Raw genomic sequence first — 19,585 nt, 5'->3', positions numbered from 1 at the left:
TTTGGAGCTGTGGTGATACAGCGGGGTAGGAACTGCCAGGCTCTGTTAGGGATGATTTATCCTCCCCAAAGCCTGTTCTGGAGGCAGCTGCTTTGTCCAGCTATGTCACTCCTCAGGTTCAGGCGATGATGTAGAAAATAAGGAATGGATGTTTGAATCCAGGAGAGATCTCAGCTCACTGTTTGGGTCTGATGCTTCCCTAGTGAACCCTCCTGCAGCTTTGTCTTAGTTTGGAAAGACAGGTCTGCTAAAGAAGGCAGGAGCCTCCCCTGAAATGGAGAATGTAAATCCCCCCCACCTCCAAATTGCTATAAATTTGAAATTAAGGGGCTCTCAGGCAAAGATATGGGAGCAGGAATAAGAGTTCTTTAATAGAGAAGAAAATAAAAGGATAAAATAAACACTGCAGTAAACCAAAACAACACTGGCAGAGTCAGAACCCAACCTGACACCCTGTGGGTCAGGCTGTTGGCAGCAGTCCCATTGGAATTGCGGCTCAGCCCTCCTGCAGTGTCAGGGCTGGTTCTGCTGGAGCAGGGGTCCTGTAGAAAGGTGCAGTCTCTGCCTCTGAAGATGCAGTGGAAGAGAGCAGCTGTTCCTCTGGGGAATCCAGTGGAGAAGCTATGCTGGTGTTCCAGAATCTCCAGATTATATCTGGGTAGGAATGCTCCCTCTGGGCAGAGCATCTCCCAATGGGATGCTGTAGCTCTTATCAGCCATGCAGTGACATTCAATAGCTGCTATCAGCAGATGTCCCTCTGGAGGGAGGAGTGGTTGTGAAAGAGATAAGGAAAGCTGCCCACTGAACAGAAGACAACTGCCATACAGATGGCAAAGAGAATGCAATTTGCTTGGCGATCCAGGACAAGCTTCTTATCTCCCACTTGGGAGAAAAGAAGGAGAGAGAAGGAGAAGGAGAGGGAGATACCCCTACCCTCTCTCAGTTTGGAGCATGTCACGATCCGTCCTTATGAACGGGTTTCATGATGGTTTGTGGATTTGATCTCAGGGTGCAAAAAACTGACACAGCACAGGGGATTGCAGTAATAATCAAAACAAATACACCTTTATTGAATGACCACAGCAAAATGCGATAGAGGGATTAAGGGAGAGAAAAAGATAGAGAAAGAGAGAGAAAAAAAAGAGAGAGAGAGAGGGAGAGAGGGGGATATAGCTACCAAACATAGAGATGAAGTCCTTTGGTCCAGTCCAGTTGAGGATCTGCCTGTTACATCGGGGAGATCTGAGGCGCAGTTCATCTGGACCTGTCACGGTGCTCCTGACAGCTGCTGGGGTGAAGGGAAACGCGTGAAGATTTGGGAGAGGGAAGGAAATGCTTGTGTTTCCTGTCTTCTTCCCCAAACCACCCCACTTGGGACGACACCTCCTTGGCTTGCAGGGGAAGGGCAGCAGCCGTTCCTGCCCTGCCCAGCAGTGGGTTTCCCGCTGTTGTCCCTGCAGTCGGTGAGCCTGATCGAGCGGGGCAATCCCTCGCGCAGCCTGGAGCAGGTGTGCCGCTGGGCGCACTCGCAGCAGCGCCCCGACCCCGCGCACGCCGAGCACCACGACCACGCCGTCTTCCTCACCAGGCAAGATTTTGGGCCCGCAGGTATGCAAGGTACTGTATTTGTCTCGATCAGGTATGTGCAGTCTGCCCGGGGGGAAAAGCCAGCGAGGGGTGAGAGGATTTTCTTGCAAGCACAGTTTCTTGGCCAGTGAGGTCCAGAAAAAGGTTATAAAAATCAATTTTTTTTTTTCTTCACTTGATGAAGAAGAGAGAGACAGAGAATTAATCCAGAGCATCAGCCTGAATGGATAAAATGTCTTTATTTATTTATTCTCCTGCTCTTTGATTTCATTTACCAGTCCTCTCCTTGGCCCAAAATGCCTTAAAAATATACAAATAAGATAAAAAATTATGAAATGCTGCAGGAAGCCCCATGGGGACAATCCATTTATTCTGTCCTCTGGAGGACCTTTAAAACTTTTTTTATATGGATTTATTTCTTGGACATGGGAGCATTCAATAAACCCTGGGCCAAAGAGGAAGTTCTGCTGCAGGAATCTCTCACCTTCTTGGTGCAGAGATTGTGCTGGCGTGGTCTGAGAAGTTGGAGGCCTTGCTAATAAAAATTTTCAGGAAAACCTTCTGATGTTTCATGGCTCCACTAGGAAAACAGGTGCTTTGGTGTTACCAGGAGAGAGGTGACTTTTCCCACTTCTGAGCCTGCTGCTTCCAAATTCCCATCTCCTCCTTTCCACGCTGGTGGCCAGGTCTGGATTCCCGTCAGGAGGCTCCATTTGATGCCGTGGATGGGGTGGGTATTGTCACCCTGATCTGTAGCACAGGTTCTCCTGGTGTGCACAGGAGGAAGGAAAGGTGGAGAAGGAAACCTGTCCTAACTTGGACGACCTCCCTGAGAAGGATCCCCCTCAGCAGGAGATGAACCTCAGGAGATACCCAGCTGGAAACCCTCCTGAGTGTGCCAGTGGTCCTGTGGCCACCAAGTAGCAGACCTTGGGTTGTGCCAGGCTGGTGGCTTGCCCTGGTCTCCTTGTCCAGAGGCACATGGGTGCAATACCAGCTTTTGTTGTGTTTTTCTAGACCCTTCCTGGCAAAGTGACTGTGTCCAAAGGCATTGGTGAGAGGACCTTTTTTGGCAGAAGGGGGAGACTCCCTAGGCTGCGCCTTGGTGGGAAGGAGTCGTGAGATCCATGGAGTAGCCCTGCTCTAGGGGTGCTCCTTCCAGCACCTCCTTCCCCTTTTCCCTGTGGATCTGGCTCTCTGCTTGTCACACATCTCCAGGACTTTCTGCAGAATCCCCGTGTCCTTGCCTGGCTGTGCTGCATTGCACAAGGAGCTCCTCATCCACTGGGAATTTCCCTCTGATTGGGCTGCTGGAATAGTAACACCGTGCTTGCTCTTGCCTCTTTTCCCCAAAACAAAGTCCTTGTGGACCCCCAATACTCTGTTAAGCTCAGGGATGCGTGGAATGAAGGACCAGAGAGTAGCACCAAATTATCCCAAATATGCCCTTTGAAGAGAAAAGCAGTGGATGGATGGGCTGTAAATTTTAATTGCTGCTGTAAAGGTCTTGTCCCTCTGCAGTGGGTGACACAGAGGGTTTTCTGGCCTGGGCTGAAGGATGCTTGTGCTCAAAAATAAATATTTTCCAGGTAGTTGCTTCTCACCATCATTCTCCTGTGGAGAACCCTTTGTACTCCTTCCAATTCTTACTGGAGTCTCCCTTACAAAAACCTGCCTTTGTGAGCAGCCACCTCTTCATATTCCTTTGTCCCATCTCCAATCCACAGCTTCTTTGGTTGGGAATTTATCCAATTTTCATCCTAGGCAAAATAAATTTGCCTTCCCCTTGTAGAGAAAACTTCCCACAACTTTTTATTCTTTCTTGTGGAAAGTTTCATGGGGGTAAAAAAAAATATTTTCAAATTATTTTTCCAGAGCTTGATTTATTACTCTATGGTTAAACCCCATTATGGGAGTGACTTGGTATGGATCAAGTATCCCACAAGGATGGGGGGCTCTGTGGACCCCGTGGTTTGGCCAGGGTGGGTGTAGGGATGTGCATCTCCCTCAGCTCATCAGCACCCCTCTCCTGCTGCTGCCCACTCCTGGCTGACTGAGCTCTCCCCTTCCAACATCCCAGTTATCCAGCATGGTCCTGCCCTGCTTTTGCCTCTCTGACCTTTAAGTCCTTCCTTCACTAACTCCTTTGATGCCAAAAAGGGTCAGCCTCAAAAAAAACCAACACACATAAAAAAACTTTGGGGAGTAAATTCTGGAGTGTGCCAACAAGTTAATTAAATTGGACAGAAATAAGGTGATAAAGAAAGGAAAAGTTACCAAAATGGAGGTGATGTGTTGCTGCCTGGGTGGGGGAAGATTCCTCTGCCCACAGCTGCCTCACTGCACTGCACTTGATCGAGGGCTGTGTCCTGGGGCTGGGGTGGGTGCATGTGTGGGTACGCCCCGTGGGGAGCAGGGCTGTGGTTTTGGCAGGGCTCTGGGGGGAGCCTCATGCCTTTTCTCCTCTCTTATTTTCCTTCTTTATTTGTTTTAAATGAAGAAGAATGCGGGGGAGGCCATTCCTGGGCGGGGAGGCCATGGCCACCCACGCTGGCATGGTGTTGTGGGTTCTGTTCCTGCCCTCCTGCCTGCCCAGGTGTGTTGGCACACGGGCACAGTGGTGCCAGCAAGCCCCACAGCAACCTCTGCTGGCTTTTGGCACACACTGCTGAGCCAGTCCTTGGGCTGCCACCCAAGTGACCTGGGCAGTGACCCCTCCTCTCCAGCGCCTTCCCCTCTGTTTTCTCTTCTGTTGCAGTGAAGCCAGGTTATGCATTTGTGGGTTTCTTTTTTTTTCTTAATTTTTCATTTTTTCCCCTCCTCTCTCAAAGGTTTTCTCTCTCCTCTCCTCCTCTGTCCTTCCCTCCTGTCTTTGCCCCAGGCTACGCTCCGGTGACAGGGATGTGCCACCCTCTCCGCAGCTGCACCCTCAACCACGAGGACGGCTTCTCCTCGGCCTTCGTGGTGGCCCACGAGACCGGGCACGTGTAAGTCCTTGGGGGGCAGAGAGAGAGCTGGCTGTGGTGGTGCCCCTCCCTTTAAAAAGGTGCTGCTGCAGCTGTGAATCCCTTGGGATCTTCCCTCCAGGTTGGGCATGGAGCACGACGGGCAGGGCAACCGCTGCGCCGACGAGACCAGCATGGGGAGCATCATGGCGCCGCTGGTGCAGGCCGCCTTCCACCGCTACCACTGGTCCCGCTGCAGCAAGCAGGAGCTCAACCGCTACATCCAGTACGCCCCTTCCAGCTGGGAAGGCATGGCCTCCCCTCAGACCCCCAGTGCTGGCTTTTGGTACCCACAGGTGCTCCCAGGGCTGGAGGGCCTCTGGAGACAGGCTGGAAGAGCTGGGGGTGTTCGGCCTGAAGGACAGAAGGCTGCAGGGAGGCCTTGGAGCCTCTTGCAGTGCCTAAAGGATCCAGAGAGGGACTTTGGCCAAAGGGGAATGGCTTCCCACTGACAAGAGAGTAGGGTTAGATGGGATATTAGGAAAAAGTTCTTTTCTGTGAGGGAGGTGAGGCCCTGGCGCAGGTTGCCCAGAGAAGCTGTGGCTGCCCCTGGATCCCTGGAGGTGTCCAAGGCCAGGCTGGACACTGGGGCTTGGGGCAGCCTGGTCTAATGGAAGGTGTCCCTGCCCATGGCAGAGTGTGGAACTCTACGGCCCTTAAGGACCATTCCGACCCAAGCCAGGCTGGGATTCCATGATAATTCAAATTTCTCAGTCGCTGAATTTGGAGAGTGGCCTGGAGTACAGCACTCCAGGAGTGGAGTGAGGGAGCTGAGGGATGGGGTGATGGAAGGAAATCCTCTGTCTGACTCTGCAGCTCCTACGACTGCCTCCTGGATGACCCCTTTGAGCACCAGTGGCCCATGCTACCCGAGCTGCCAGGAATTAATTATTCCATGGATGAGCAGTGCCGCTTCGACTTCGGCGTGGGCTACAAGACCTGCACGGCGGTGAGTAGAGGCTGCATGGCCACGCTGTCCCCCCTCCCCGGGGTCCCCAGCCAGCCTGGCTGCCACCAGCCTGCTGGCACTTGCCGCTGCTGTCCCAGCCCAGCTCCTCTGTGCTCCCCAGTTCCGCACCTTCGACCCCTGCAAGCAGCTGTGGTGCAGCCACCCGGACAACCCCTACTTCTGCAAGACCAAGAAGGGGCCACCCTTGGATGGCACCGAGTGCTCTCCTGGCAAGGTAGGGGCTGGTCCTGCTTCCTGTGGGAGGGATGTGTCTGAGGGCACGATGAAGAGCGCCTTCCTCCCGTGCTGTACCCTTTCTGTAGTGCTGTGGGTGCAGGAGGGCTCTCCACTGGTGCTGAGCGCTTTGGAAGAGGCCTGGAACTCATTCCTTCTCCTCCCTTCCAGTGGTGCTTCAAGGGCCACTGCATCTGGAAGACGTCAGAGCAGCCTTACAGCCAGGATGGCAGCTGGAGCTCCTGGTCCAAGTTCGGCTCGTGCTCCAGGACCTGCGGGGGAGGCGTGCGGTCCCGCAGCCGGAGCTGTGACAACCCCCCGTACGTCTGGGCTCTGCCTCCCTCCCTTTTCCCAGCTGGAAGTGGCCACGAGCCAGGGGTTCCTGGCTCTTCCCCTTGTTGGCAGGGATGGGGATATCTGTTCCTGCGGGGGCTGTGCTATTGTATTTGCAGGGTGCCCCGATGAAGGCAGGAATGATGAATCTGACTCCGTGTTCTCAGAAGGCTAATTTATTATTTTAGGATACTCTATTATATTAAAGAATACAGAAAGGATACTTACAGAAGGCTAAAAAGATAATAATAAAAACTCATGACTCTCTCTCCAGAGTCAAACACAGCTTGGCCCTGATTGACCAATAAGTCTAAACAATTCACATGAACCCAATGAAACAAGCACCTGTTGGATCAATCAGTTGGATTGATCAGCACCAATTGGAACAATCTCCAAACACATTCCAAAGCAGCAAAACACAGGAGAAGCAAATCAGATAATTATTGTTTTCCTTTTTCTCTGAGGCTTCTCAGCTTCCCAGGAGAAAAATCCTGGGCAAAGGGATTTTTCCAGAAAACATGAATGCCACAATGTGCCGTGTGTTTGGGCACTGAGCCGTGCTGGGTTGAACACCATCCCCTCTCCAGCACTCTCACCAGCCACTGGCTTTGTTTTCCAGCCCAGCATACGGAGGGCGCCCGTGCCCAGGAGCCACCTACGAGTACCAGGTGTGCAATGCCGAGGAGTGCCCAGGGCCCTTCCAGGATTTCCGTGCCCAGCAGTGCTCCAAGCGCAACTCCTACTACACCCACCAGAACAGCAAACACTCCTGGCTTCCCTACGAGCACCATGACGGTGAGTGGTGGCAGGTCCTGGCAGAGGAGCAGCAGCCAGACTCCTCCAGAGGAATTCCTCTGCCCTGGTGGCCATCACCCTGGGGTGGAGACTGTGCCAGCTGCACAGATGTTGGGCTGTGGGAAGGTCCTGAGCTGGAAACTGTTGTGCAATAAACCAACATCAAGCAGGCAGCTTTTTAAAATCATGGAATCACAGAGTGGTTTGGGTTGAAAGGGACCTTAAAGATTATCTCATTCCAACCCTGCAGCCGTGGGCAGGGACACCTTCCACAAGACCAGGTTACTCACAGGTGGAAGAACACTTCCAGGGATCCAGAGGCAGCCACAGCTTCTCTGTGTCAGTGCCTCACCACCCTCACAATACAGAATTTCTTCCCAATACTCCATCTAACCCTGCCTTCTGACAGTTTGAAGTCATTCCTAGTCTTCACAAGCTGAAGGGTGCTTGTGCTCAAAATTAAATATTTTCCAGGTAGTTGCTTCTCACCATCATTCTCCTGTGGAGAACCTTTTGTACTCCTTCCAATTCTTACTGGAGTCTTCCTTACAAAAACCTGCCTTTTCTTATTCATTTGTCCCATCTTCAATCCACAGCTTCTTTGGTTGGGAATTTATCCAATTTTCATCCTAGACAAAATGAATTTGCCTTCCCCTTGTAGAGAAAGCTTCCCACAACTTTATTCTTTCTTGTGGAAAGTTTCATGAGGGTAAAACAAATATTTTCAAATGATTTATCCAGGGCTTGATTTATTACTCTGTGGTTAAGCCCCATTATGGGGTTTAATGTGTCACACCTTTGTCCTTGTCCAAAGTCCCTCTCCAGATTTCTTGGAGCCCCTTCAGGCACTGGAAGGGGCTCTAAGTTCTCCCTGGAGCCTTCTGTTCTCCAGGCTGAACACTCCCAGCTCTCCCAGCCTGTTTCCAGAGCAGAGCAGCCTACTTGCACTGCAGCCTCATGTAGTGTGTCCTGTCCTTCCCTTAATTTCCTGAGTGTACCAGGCAAAAGTGCAGGCTCCTGAGCTGCAAATGGAGAGCAGCCACATGAATGTCCTGGGCTTTGGAATTGTGGCTGTGCTCAGGGGTACAAGCTGAGGTGAGTTTCTGCCTTCACTCACCCTAATGAATTCCCACAACTCCTTTTTCCCCCCACCTCTCTTTTTCTCCCCCTTCCCTTTGCCTGTGCCACAGATGCTCAGAAGTGTGAGCTGATCTGCCAGTCTGAGGGCACGGGGGATGTGGTGTTCATGAACCAGGTCGTTCACGACGGGACCCGCTGCAGCTACCGAGACCCCTACAGCGTCTGTGTCCGGGGCGAGTGCCTGGTGAGGAGCTCCTCTGGGGCTGTCCCTGTCCTTTCCCTGGCCAGGAGAGAGCTCAGCCCCTTGGGGGCACGGGTTTTTCCCCTGGGGACCAAGCCTGTGTGCAGCAAAGGGGATGGCAGAGCGATGGGCTGGGCCGCTGTCAGGGTACCTGTTGCTGATTCCCTGACTTGTGGGACTCTGGCTGGCCCTCCCTGGGGGCTCCCCTGTTGGGGGGAGACCCTCCTGGAGTGGTCTTGTGTCAGGAAAGAGAGACCTACTGGATCTTTTTGGTCTTCAGGTTCTTGTTTATTGTTATCGAAAGTTTTCCACGCTGTCCACACCAGGCTCAGCACACTGGAAAAGCACCACAAAAATGGCCAACAATCTCTTGCTACAAGGTCTTTTAAAGCTAAACTATCCAATTAAGAACTGACACCTAGATTATTTCCCTTTTTAACCAAATAACTGATCCCCAAAAGCCTGCAATGTGGACTTTTCCACTCAATTACAAAATACCACTCAAACCCATGAAGAAGAAGGAAGAAGAAGCATGAAGAAGAAACCCAGGATGACACCCTGTGCCCTGCATCTTGCTTCCATCCACAACACACTAAAAATCCCAAAACTTAAATTTCTCAGCAAGTAATACACCTACTCTCTACAATCTACTTCACACCCTAGTGGATTCTAGTCTGTTCTGGAGTTTAGGAAACTTTCTCCATGGATGAGGGTCAAAGTCAGTGCTCCCCTGGGGGTCAGGGCACCCCAGAGCAGACAGAGAAATATTCCTGTGCCGCAGGGCTGTAACCCTGGGCTGGGCAGCAGGGCTGTAACCCTGGGCTGGGCCTCAGGCATGTAACCCCAGGCTTGTCCTCTCGTCCCCTGGGTGCCAGCACATCGGCTGTGACAAGGAGGTTGGCTCCCTGAAGCAGGATGACAAGTGTGGGGTCTGCGGGGGGGACAATTCCCACTGCCGGACGGTGAAGGGCACGTTGGCCAAGACCCCCAAGCAGCCAGGTGAGAGGGGTGGGTGGGCTTGGAAGCAGATTCACGAGCTGGATTCATGTGTCCAGTTGGAGGAAACCTGCTCTTTCTCTTCCCTCCATCCTTCTTCCCTCCCTTTCAGGTGTTTTGAAGATGTTTGAGATCCCAGCTGGAGCAAGGCACCTTCAGATAGAGGAGATGGAGCCAGCATCCCACAGCATCGGTGAGCATGCCCTAGTGCACCTCTCCCTTCACCCTTTCTCAACCCTTCTCTCATAATTCCCACCAAAGAGGGTCTTGTTTAGGTCATTCCCACCCTCCAAAGCGAGTGACCAGAGGGAATGATACTGAAAATATCTCCTTTCTCCTCCAGCTGTTAAGAATCAAGCCACGGGGAACTTTATCCTTAATGCCAAGGGCCAAGAAGCCAAAAGCCAAGTGTTCATTGAGATGGGCCTGGAGTGGGAATACACTGTGGAACAAGGCAAGGAGAGCCTGAAAACCAGTGGTCCCCTGCACGAGGCCATCAGTGTTTTGGTAAGCCTGGCTGGCCCGTGCTCTGGGGGGCTTGGGGACCACTGTCACAGAGAGGGGAGCTGGTCTGAGGTGTGCTGTGGCAGGTGATGGAAGGATGTGGGTAGAGGAAGAGGGCATGTCATGAAATCCAGGGAATGAGCCAGCCAAGAGCAAGGGGTGACCAGCTGCATGAGGGAATGGCACAGGGATGTGTTGCTGTATTTTGCTCTGCAGCAATTGCTTATGACTCCAAATCCCATTTTGGTTATGCTGGTATGTGGGGAATTAGAGATTGGGTTCCCTGGACATGCAGGGAATGGCAGGTCTGTGCTCCCATCCATCCCCATTCCCAGTTTTGAGTGGAGGCCACCTTGCCATGTGGTCCCTTTCCCATGGCATCATTCTTCCCCCTCTCTGACTGCTCCCTCTGTGCCTGCAGGTCGTCCCTCAGGAGGAGGAGGCGAGGAGCAGCCTCATGTACAGGTACATCATCCATGAAGACCTGCTGCCCATGATTGGAAATAACAATGTCCTGCTGGAGGAGATGGATTCCTATGAGTGGGCCCTCAAGAGCTGGTCCCAGTGCTCCAAGGCGTGTGGAGGAGGTAACTTCCTCTTCATAGCAGCCTACAGGGAATGCTTGGGGGGTGCTTGGATATGGTAGAGGGTGTGTGAGCCCCTTGGGGCATCTCTGGCATGAAGAAATTGTTGCAAAGCAGTTCAAGTGAGCATTTTAGCTGGATTTCTTAAAGAAACAGGCTTGCATAATTGTGTGTGTCTACCTTTGTCTGTCTATCCATGGACCTGCTGGGATTTTTAAATTCTTTGGCTGTTTTTAACTGGATTTGAGCCAAGAAACAGTGATTTTGAAGATGACCACTACTAAGGTTTGCACAGAAGTAGGTGTAAGGTTTGCTGGTGAAAGCCTTGTTTCCATACAGCCTGGATCTGACTGGGATCTGACCTCAGGTCATGGGGGGCACCTTTGCTCTGGGAATCAGAGTGGTTTGGGTTGGAAGGAACCTTTAAAGGCCACCTAATCCAAACCCTGCCATGAGCTGGGACATTTTCCACGAGCTGTGTGCACCCCACAGCAGCCTGGGGGACCCTGGGGTGGGTCCAGCAGCCACACGAGCATCCTCAGCAAACCTTGGGTCCCACCTGAGTGGTGACATCTCAGAGCACGTATCCCAGCAGGATATGTGGGATATGCAGGATATCCCAGCAGGTTATGATGGACCTGGGGGAACCTGGAGGGATTCCCACACCCATCCCCTCACTGCCCACACTCTGCCCCCTCAGGCATCCAGTACACCAAGTATGGCTGCCGTCGGAAAAGCGACAACCGGATGGTGCATAGGAACTTCTGTGACAACAGCAAGAAACCAAAGCCAATCCGGAGGCGCTGTAACCTCCAGGAATGCTCCCAGCCCATGTAAGTCCTCTCTGTGTGGCCCAGGGTGCTCCCACTCCTCATTGGGGCAGTTTGGGGTTGGATTGGGAGCATTTCCAGCCTCTTCCCAGCACAAGCATTGCCTCAAACGCCTTCTCCCTGTCCATTTTCCCCCGCTGGCAGGTGGGTGGCTGAGGAGTGGGGCGCCTGCAGCCGCTCCTGCGGGAAGCTGGGGGTGCAGGCGCGGGCGGTGCAGTGCATGCAGCGCCTGCAGGACGGCACCAACCGCACCCTGCACAGCAAGAACTGCCCCGGGCAGCGCCCCGAGACGCGCCGGCCCTGCGGCCGCCTGCCCTGCCCCGCACAGTGGAGGACAGGAGCCTGGTCTGAGGTGAGGAGGAGGGCATGAGGGTGGTGTCTTGGTTTGGAAAGACAGGAGTCTGCTAAGGAAGGCAGGAGCCTCCCCTGAAATGGAGAATGTGAACCCTCCCCACCCCTCTGAATTGCTATGAATTTTAAATTAAGGGGCTCTCAGGCAAAAATATGGGAGCAGGAAATAACAGTTCTTTAGTAGGGAAGGAAAAGAAAATAAAAGGATAAAATAAACAATGCAGTACACTAGAACAACCCTGACAGAGTCAGAACCCAACCTGACACCCTGTGGGTCAGGGTGTTGGCACAGTCCCATTGGAAATGTGGCTGCAGCCCTCCTGCAGTGTCAGGGGTGGTTCTGCTGGAGCAGGGGGGTCCTGTAGAGAAGGATGTATTCTTCCTCTGAAGATCCAGTGGAAGGAGAGGCAGCTGCTGTTCCTCTGGGAATCCCGTGGAGAAGCCATGCTGGTGTCTCCAAACCTCTGGATTATATCTGGGTAGCAATGCTTGGCTCCTCCCTCTGGGCAGAGCATCTCACAATGGGATGTTACAGTTCTTATCAGCCATGCAGGGACATTCAATAGCTGTTATCAGCAGATGTCCCCTCCCAGGGAGGTGTGATTGTGGTCACTCAAAGAGAGAGATCAGGCAAACTGCCCACTTGACAAAGATGATCTGCCATACAGATGGGAATTGAAAACATCTTGCATTGGGATTTTCAACAGGGGGGTGTGAAGGTCAGGTGCTTATAGGGGTCATGGAGGAGAAGCCTAGACTGGTTTGGTTCAAAGGGAGCTGTAAAGGTCACATAGTCCAGCTCCCCTGCCATGGACAGGGACAGTTTCCATCAGACCAGGTGAGTCCCACCCAGCCTGGCCTTGGTGGAGGTAAGGGTACAAGAGACAGTGATGTTTTCACAGAATGCTGGAATGGTTTGGGTTGGAAGGGACCTTAAAGCCCATCTCATTCCAACCCCTTCCCTTGGTCAGGTCACCTTCCACTAGGCCAGGCTGCTCCAAGCCTGGCTTTGAAAACTTCCATGGAAAAAATGGGAGAGGGGAGAGCATCCCTGTGCAGAGAGTGTGGGGGTTTGGGACACAGGGAGGGAAACCCCAAATCAGGAAGCAAAATCCACCTGAGGAACAGTCAGCAGCACATCCTGGGGAGCTGTGGGGGTGTGGGGGCTGTCACTGACTGTCTGTCTGTCTGTCTGTCTGGGCGCAGTGCTCGGTGACCTGCGGGGAAGGCGTCCAGCAGCGGCAGGTGGTGTGCAAGGGCAGTGACAGCGGCGCCCGCTGCGAGGGTGACAAGCCAGAGGCCATCCAGGGCTGCCACGTGGCTGTCTGCCCAGGTGAGAGGAGGAGGAGGAGGTGGCACTGGGATGGGGCATGTGCCCACAAATGCCTCCAGCCCGTTATGGCTTCAGGGGATGCCAGTGGACAAGGTTGGGTTGAACGTCCCCTGATGTGGCTGGCAGTAAAAAAAAGTTAAAAGCCAGCCGAAATATTTCCCTTCTCTGCTCATAGCCCTGGCATTGACTGGTTTTGGGTTTTCTGGCAGTTTGAACTCGTGGTGAGCTGGTAGAGATGGGCACCCTGGAGTTTATCTTGGGTGGGGTTTGAGTGGCTTAAATGCTGGGTGCTTAAGGGATTTAATTTTTAAGGAGATCCCGTAAAACAAAGCAAACACCCTCCCGAGGTATTTTGAGTGCCCTCAGCCTCCCGTGGCTGCTGGGCATCGTGCTGCTCTCTCTGCAGGGAAGCTCTCTGGCATCACTGCCAGTGCTGATGCCGGTGACCACGGCACGACCAAAGGGCAGCGGGTGCCCCAGGAGGGAGCCAAAAACCCCGTGAGCAAGATCTCCTCCAGTAAGTGCAGTGGAAGGGCGGTGCTCCGCTGGATTCCCCTCCCGAGGAGCTGCGCAGCAGGGGTGGGAGCGCACCCAGCGCTGCTCCTGGGGAGCTCCAGCCTCCGCTGCTGCCTCTGCTCCAGAGCGCGTTGCTCCGTTGCCCTCTCGTGGTGTGCGAGGTCCTGCAGTTTCCCCCGCTGAGCTCCTTTGGCCTCCCGCTTTTTATGCCCTTTCCTTTTTACTTTGGAATTTTTTTAAGCAGGGAAATGGCTTCTGGTTTTTCCTCCTCGGAGTCCTTCACAGCTGGGGCTCGGTGCATTTTGGTTTGGAGCATCCCTTGCTCTCTGTTTTTTCTCCATGCACACAATGCTTTCAGTGCTTTGGCTTCCTTTTCCAGGTCCCTCTTGCCCGCTTCCTACGTGGATAGGCAGCACCCTGGCAGGGTTGTTCCCTTTGGGAATCCCACGGGAGGGGTGCAGGGCTGGGAGCCTGATGCCACCTTATTTTGTGCTGCTCTGTCCCTCTCCAGGGGAGCCTTGCCTCGGGGACAAGTCCATCTTCTGCCAGATGGAGGTGCTGGCTCGCTACTGCTCCATCCCTGGCTACAACAAGCTCTGCTGTGAATCCTGTGGGAAGAAAGCCTCCTCCACCACGGGCTCAGCCCCTGCCACCAGCATTCCCCCGGGAACCACCACTCCCAGCCCTGCTCTGCCTCTCCTCCCCTACCCCACTAGCCCAGCTCGGGGGGAGCCCGCTGGGGACCCCACTCTGGCACCTGGGGTATCCAGCAGTGCTGCTTTTCCAGGGGAGCTGCCAGCCCCCAGGGAGCAGGGAAGGGGCCAGGGGGCCAGGTAACCTGCTCAGAACCACCTCCCTGTGAGGCTGGCAAAGCCTTTCTCCCTCTCTCCTCCCGTTCTCTCCATCTTTTTCCTCTCCCCCAGCTTTCAGTGATGGTTTTCATGGGTGGCACTGCCAGGTTTGGGAATGACCTGGCTCCACACCCAGAAATTCCTGGGAAAACCACTCATTTCCCATGGTCCTGCTTGCCCTCCCAGCCGTGCCATGGTGCTTTTTGACAGTGCTGTGGGAAAAAAAAAGGTGGAAAAGAGCAAAAAAAAAAGCTGTGGGAACACAGGCTGCTTCCTCCCAAGGTGCTAAAAAGATGTGGGAGGGGGATGGCTTTAATGTTGCATTTTCCTTCCCCCTGCTCCAAGCAGCAACACAGGATGTGCTGGACAGGAGGGTCCTGGCTTGGTGGTTCAGCCCTGGAGCTTGGGGATAGCAGTGGGAGGATCCTGGGAATCTGGTGGGGAAAACTGGAGGGGAGGTGCTGAGGTGAGGAGAGGGGAAGTGTGGGGAAATCCCAAACTGCTGCTTTGGGCTGTCCTTGGTGGGGTAGAGAGTTTGGGAAACGTGTCTGGGGGAAGGTGGAACGTGCCAAGCATGGAGCTGCTTCTGTCCTGGGGGCAGGGGATGGTCCAGGAGATTCCAAAGTGAGCAATAAGAACCACAGGGCAAAGACCAAATATTGATGTCAAAAATGCCTGTCACCTGGGGGTGACTTTGTTTTTAGCCAGTTCTGCCCTTGGCCAGCCCTGAGCTGATACCAATGCCCAGGATCACCAGGATCATCCCTGCACCCTTGGATCCAGCACCTCTGGGGCAGCAACAGCTTCCAGGGGGAAATGGGAGTGACTGGGAAGCCAGGAGTGGATTTTAGGGGCAGTTACCAAGAGAGGAGGGAGCCAACGATTCATCTGCATCTCTCATTGCTTGGGAAGGGGTGGAGAGGGGGTGATTAATGCCATTACAAATTATTGTGCCAAGTACTAAACGTTTGCACAGCACTTTAGGAGCCTTGGGCTGCCCTCTCCTTGCTGGGTGTTGGGCCAGCTCTGGGCACAGGGTTTGCTTTGACAAGTTTCAGTCCTCAAAAACCTCCCAAAAATGGTGTCCCTGAGGGGGCTTCCATGGTTTTGGTACTTTGGTACCTCTGGGTGCAGTGGCAGGGGAAGGTGGGAGAGGAAGTTTTGGGAATGGGGAGGTGGAGTCCCAGGAAGGCAAGGCTTGGCAGACAGGCCAGTTTGGCATTGCACAGTGGGATGTCCTTGGGAGCATGTGCATGGTGTGGGTGCTGGCCCTGAGGCTCCAGCTTCCCTGGTTTCCAAGGAGTAGGATGTGGCATCCCTAGGACAGTGCTTGTGAGCTCTGCAGGTAGCCAGGCCTTGCTGCTGAGGTGGCCTGGGGTGACTTTCCCATGGATTGTGACAGGGTTGAGGTGCTTGCTTTGCCTGAAGATGGATGGAGACCCCTCTGCATTCTGGATGTTTTAGCATTGGACTCTGCATTGCTCCCCCAGAGCTGCCCCACACCCTCCTGCTGCTGAGGCACAGCTGGATGAGCATTTCTCCAACTCCTCTTGAAGCACCTCAGGCTGGAGGTCCTTGGCCTCCTGGGTGCTGCCCTTTGGCCTTAGGTGGGCATCCCAAAGCCTGGAACAAAGCCCCTCATCTGTCTGAGCCACACAGCTGGCACACCTGGTGGGAGTGGGCACAGGGGGGGTGCTGTGCAGTGCCCAGACCCAGCACAGGCAGGTATTGGCACCCACAGGGGATCCTGTGGGGATACCAGCGTGGGGTTCATCCCTTGAGATGCCTCCAGCCCTGCCATGCCCCTTGCCAGCCCCTCCACGGCAGTGCCAGCATTTATTTATTGTGCCAAAGATAACGCTTTGTTTGCTCTCCAAGGAGCATAACAAAAAGACCTTCTTTCCCCTCAAAAATGGGCTGTGATGTCCTTCCTCCAAGATTCCCAGCTGCTCCCCTCCCTTCCTTGCTGGCCTAGGCTTTGGTGCTTTATTGCTTTAGGAATATTTGCAGTGGTCCCTCCCTACACCCCAGGGCAGAGCTGGGGCTGGGCACTGAGCCAGCTCCTGGCACCCACAGCCCCTGGGGGTGTTTGGGCAGGGGGGCTGCACTGCAGGTGCTGATCCTGAGCTCAGGATCACCTGAGAGCTGGGGGAGATCTGAAGCAGGCTGGGATAACCTCCCCCAGCAGCTGGGGGTGCTCTGGGTGGTGGTGCTGCAGGGCTGGCACCCAGCTCTGCCCTGTGTCTCACGGAATCCTGGAGTGCTTTGGGTTGGAAGGAGCTGTAAAGCTCGTCTGGTTCCAGCCCTCCTCACCTCCCACTAGACCAGGCTGCTCCATCCTGGCCTTGAACACTTGCAGGGGGATTTATTCCAGCTGAAGGCAGGCTGAGCTTGGGTGGCTTTGTCCTGTCTCTGGTCCTGTCTCCAGGAGGAGAGGGTGACTCTGATCCCCTGCACCCTCCTGAGGCAGGTGGGTGCATGGAGTCGTTCCTGTGCTGTAACCTTGTCCAGTGTTACCTTGATGTATAAAGTTTTGTACATACGAGATTCAGAGCTTTTTAACTTTTAATATTTATTAATTTTGTTGGGTTCTTTTTTTTTTTTTTTTTTTTGAACTCTAACATAATGTAAAAAAAAAACAAAAATAAATCCACATAAAAATCTCTTGCTGTTGATCTGTTTTGGGGATGTGTGTGTGGAGGGGGAAATATGAGCATGACCCATGTGTGGTTGTTGAAATGGATTTACTTGGTGTTTACTTCAACCCAGTCCCTCCTCTTTATCAACCAGAATTTCACATGGCTGTTTTGAGGAGGAAGAAAATCTCTAGAGATACACATATATAGATACACACACATAAATAGTTAAACCACTGCAAAAACAAATATTGATGTGTCACTGGTTCAGGCCAAAAAGAGCCCCTGATGCCATGGCCAGGTTAAAGATGTAAAGGGTGAAACCAGGGTAGGGATGAGGCCAGAGAGGAAGTGTCAGGGTGTGTTTTGGCAGCCCCCCTTTTCCTGTTTGATGCCAAAACCCAGTTCCTGTTTGGCTTCCTGAGGTTTTTAGGGAAACTCTCTTACAAGGTTTGGTGCTGGCTCAGTTGTCCCAGCTCATGGATGCTCCACTCCATCCTCAGAGCAGCAGCTTCCCTTTTAAGGACCACTGCCTGCTTGCTTCCTGCCCTTTGCACTGCAGGGCAGGGCTGGAGGGGACACTTGGGTGGTGCCCAGTGCCACCTTTTATCAATGACCATGGTGGCAGCTGCTGGCACCTGCATGGCAGGGAGGTGAGAACATCGTGGCTTTGCCCTCAGGGGCGTGGGAGCTGCTCTAAAGTCACCTCACACAAATTGGTGCTTCCTGTGGAAATGTCACAGGTGCTGGTGATTGACTTCACTGTGGCTGACAATTTACTTCATTGGTGGCCATTGGTGCTGCTGTAATCCCTCAAAAAAGCCTTATTTTCATCTTTCCTGCTTTACACCCTTTTAAGTGTCTCCTGAGCCCTCTGGTTCTCAGAGTGATGGTGGAACCACTACATCTTTTGGTGAAATGAAGTCACTCTGTTTTCCCCTTGTGTTTTTCCCCTTGTGTTTTTCATGGCCCCTCCCAAAAGGTGAAACCCAAACCCCACCAGGTCATTCCTTAAATCCCAGCCACACTGGATTCCTCTGGATCTTTGCAGTGCCTGCTTTTACAAGTGCTTTGCAAACCCTGTTTGGATTTTACCATGGAAAAACTCTTCCACCTCTCTGTTGGGTGCTTCCCATCCACACAGCTCATGACACCTTCAGCTTTTTAGGCTGCAGCAGCCACAAGATTTGGGCAAGGAGGGATTTTTGGGTTTGTAAGGGACAGGAGAGGCTTGCAGCTGGTGTGGTTGTGGCTTTTCTTGCTGGGATGGCCAGGCCAGGCCAGGTTGGATGGGTCTTGGAGCAACTTGGTCTGGTGGAGGATGCCCTGCCCATGGCAGGAGGTGGAATGAGATGAGATTTAAACCCAAACCAGTCAGGGGTTTGGGTTCTGTGAGATGGGGCAGAGCGGGTGCTCGTCCCCATTGCCCCACCAGAACTGGAATTATGGCTGTGTCTCACCTTCTTCACTGCTCATTTTCCTGCTACAGTCACTGCATCCCTTCAGTACTCACACTCTTGGCCAGGACTGGAGTGGCTGGAACAGTTTTCTAGGAAAGCTTCAGCTTTCTTTCCCATGGCTTTTGCCAAAGGGTTTTATCTCAGCCTTGTTGGCTCAGCTCAGCCACTTCCCAGGCTCCCTGCCTGACTCACCAGCCCTGGCCCTGAGCTTCCCCCCAGCTTTTCCTGCAGGGATCTCCTCATGGCACAGCTGCTGTGCTTTGCCCAGCTGTGTCCCAGTCCATCTTCCCAGCTTTCTCCCTGCATTCCTGATTGCTGGGCAGGTTATAACAGCACCCTGCCATTGCTGCTCCTGGCATGCTCCAGACTGGTTCCCCTGTGGCAGTCAGAGAAGCTGTGCATGTCCCAGGAATGCCCTGCAGGGATCCGGGTGTGATGTGCATGCCCCAAGGCAGCTGCCAGCCCTGCAGTGGAGGTTTGGGATGGGCAGCTTCATGTGAGGTTTGCTGTTGCCACAGTTCAGTGCTGGGATTTCCACTGCTGCTTTGGTAAGTTATAAACTGATTTTTTTTAAATTTTATTTTTTATTTTTCATGGAGTTTGGGGAGTCTCTGGGGCCCAGCAGTCAGGAAATACAATTCTTTGTATTTCAGGCTGCCTAGGAAGGAGAGAGCAGTGGCTGATCAGAGAGAGCTCAGTCCAGCACTTCAGAGCTGCCTCTCCACTAAAGTCCCAAGGAGAGCTGATCCTCACCATTCTTTCAGATGCATTCCCTCACTCTCTCATGGCAGTTTTGTCTCTGCAGCCAGCTGGGGCAGGCAGGCAGACAATGTTTTATTGTCCCATTTGGTGGGTGGTGTCCATGTGCTCTCCTGAGGGCTGGAGGGGGTGTCCTGGCAATAAGAGTGACTTGCAGGGGGAAAGAAAACACAGAAAACTGCTTGTGCTGGCAAGCCTGGATATGGAGGGGCTTGACAGCTGGCCTGCAAGCAAAGCTGAGTTAATAGAAGAAAAAACAATTGATGATTCTCGAGTGTATCCATAGCAAGGAAGAAGACAAGGCTGTCAGCATGTATCTTAGAAAAATATACATGAAAATTTTTGCAAGCTAGACTACGTGCATAAGTAGATGTGTGTGCATGCCTGATTAAATTTCTGTAAAACTCTTACCAATTCTGTTGACGTTAATTGCTTTGCACCAATGAATATAATAAGTTATTGTGATGTAGTTAATGACTTAAGATCATGCTTTGTTAAGAATATATAAGCTGGAGAGCACGCAGAATAAAAACTTATTTC

At 53.0% G+C, this 19,585-nt stretch overlaps 1 protein-coding gene across 2 annotated transcripts in view; it reads left to right on the top strand.

Moving 5' to 3' along the window:
* The window catches only part of ADAMTS14 (ADAM metallopeptidase with thrombospondin type 1 motif 14), a 33,772-nt gene extending 17,006 nt beyond the window's left edge, over positions 1 to 16,766 (top strand). Inside the window, exons 6-22 of one of the 2 annotated variants that reach the window (XM_077183460.1) lie at positions 1,462 to 1,609; positions 4,470 to 4,575; positions 4,676 to 4,819; positions 5,410 to 5,542; positions 5,664 to 5,777; positions 5,948 to 6,096; positions 6,729 to 6,904; positions 8,095 to 8,228; positions 9,101 to 9,224; positions 9,334 to 9,414; positions 9,565 to 9,728; positions 10,147 to 10,312; positions 11,010 to 11,142; positions 11,284 to 11,491; positions 12,697 to 12,823; positions 13,230 to 13,340; positions 13,851 to 16,766. In XM_077183460.1, coding sequence (XP_077039575.1) covers positions 1,462 to 1,609; positions 4,470 to 4,575; positions 4,676 to 4,819; positions 5,410 to 5,542; positions 5,664 to 5,777; positions 5,948 to 6,096; positions 6,729 to 6,904; positions 8,095 to 8,228; positions 9,101 to 9,224; positions 9,334 to 9,414; positions 9,565 to 9,728; positions 10,147 to 10,312; positions 11,010 to 11,142; positions 11,284 to 11,491; positions 12,697 to 12,823; positions 13,230 to 13,340; positions 13,851 to 14,176 — 2,544 coding nt within the window. In that variant the 3' untranslated portion in view covers positions 14,177 to 16,766. Of the gene's footprint in view, positions 1 to 1,461; positions 1,619 to 4,469; positions 4,576 to 4,675; positions 4,820 to 5,409; positions 5,543 to 5,663; positions 5,778 to 5,947; positions 6,097 to 6,728; positions 6,905 to 8,094; positions 8,229 to 9,100; positions 9,225 to 9,333; positions 9,415 to 9,564; positions 9,729 to 10,146; positions 10,313 to 11,009; positions 11,143 to 11,283; positions 11,492 to 12,696; positions 12,824 to 13,229; positions 13,341 to 13,850 lie in introns of both variants that reach the window. The other variant, XM_054637594.2, reaches the window with a different exon arrangement.
* The last annotated feature ends 2,819 nt before the right edge of the window (positions 16,767 to 19,585 follow it).

Source organism: Agelaius phoeniceus, chromosome 9, assembly GCF_051311805.1.
Source record: "Agelaius phoeniceus isolate bAgePho1 chromosome 9, bAgePho1.hap1, whole genome shotgun sequence".
In the NCBI taxonomy this organism is placed as follows: Eukaryota; Metazoa; Chordata; class Aves; order Passeriformes; family Icteridae; genus Agelaius; species Agelaius phoeniceus.
The sequence above is the reverse complement of the archived record's forward strand: the minus strand, read 5'-3'. Positions and strand labels throughout refer to the sequence as shown.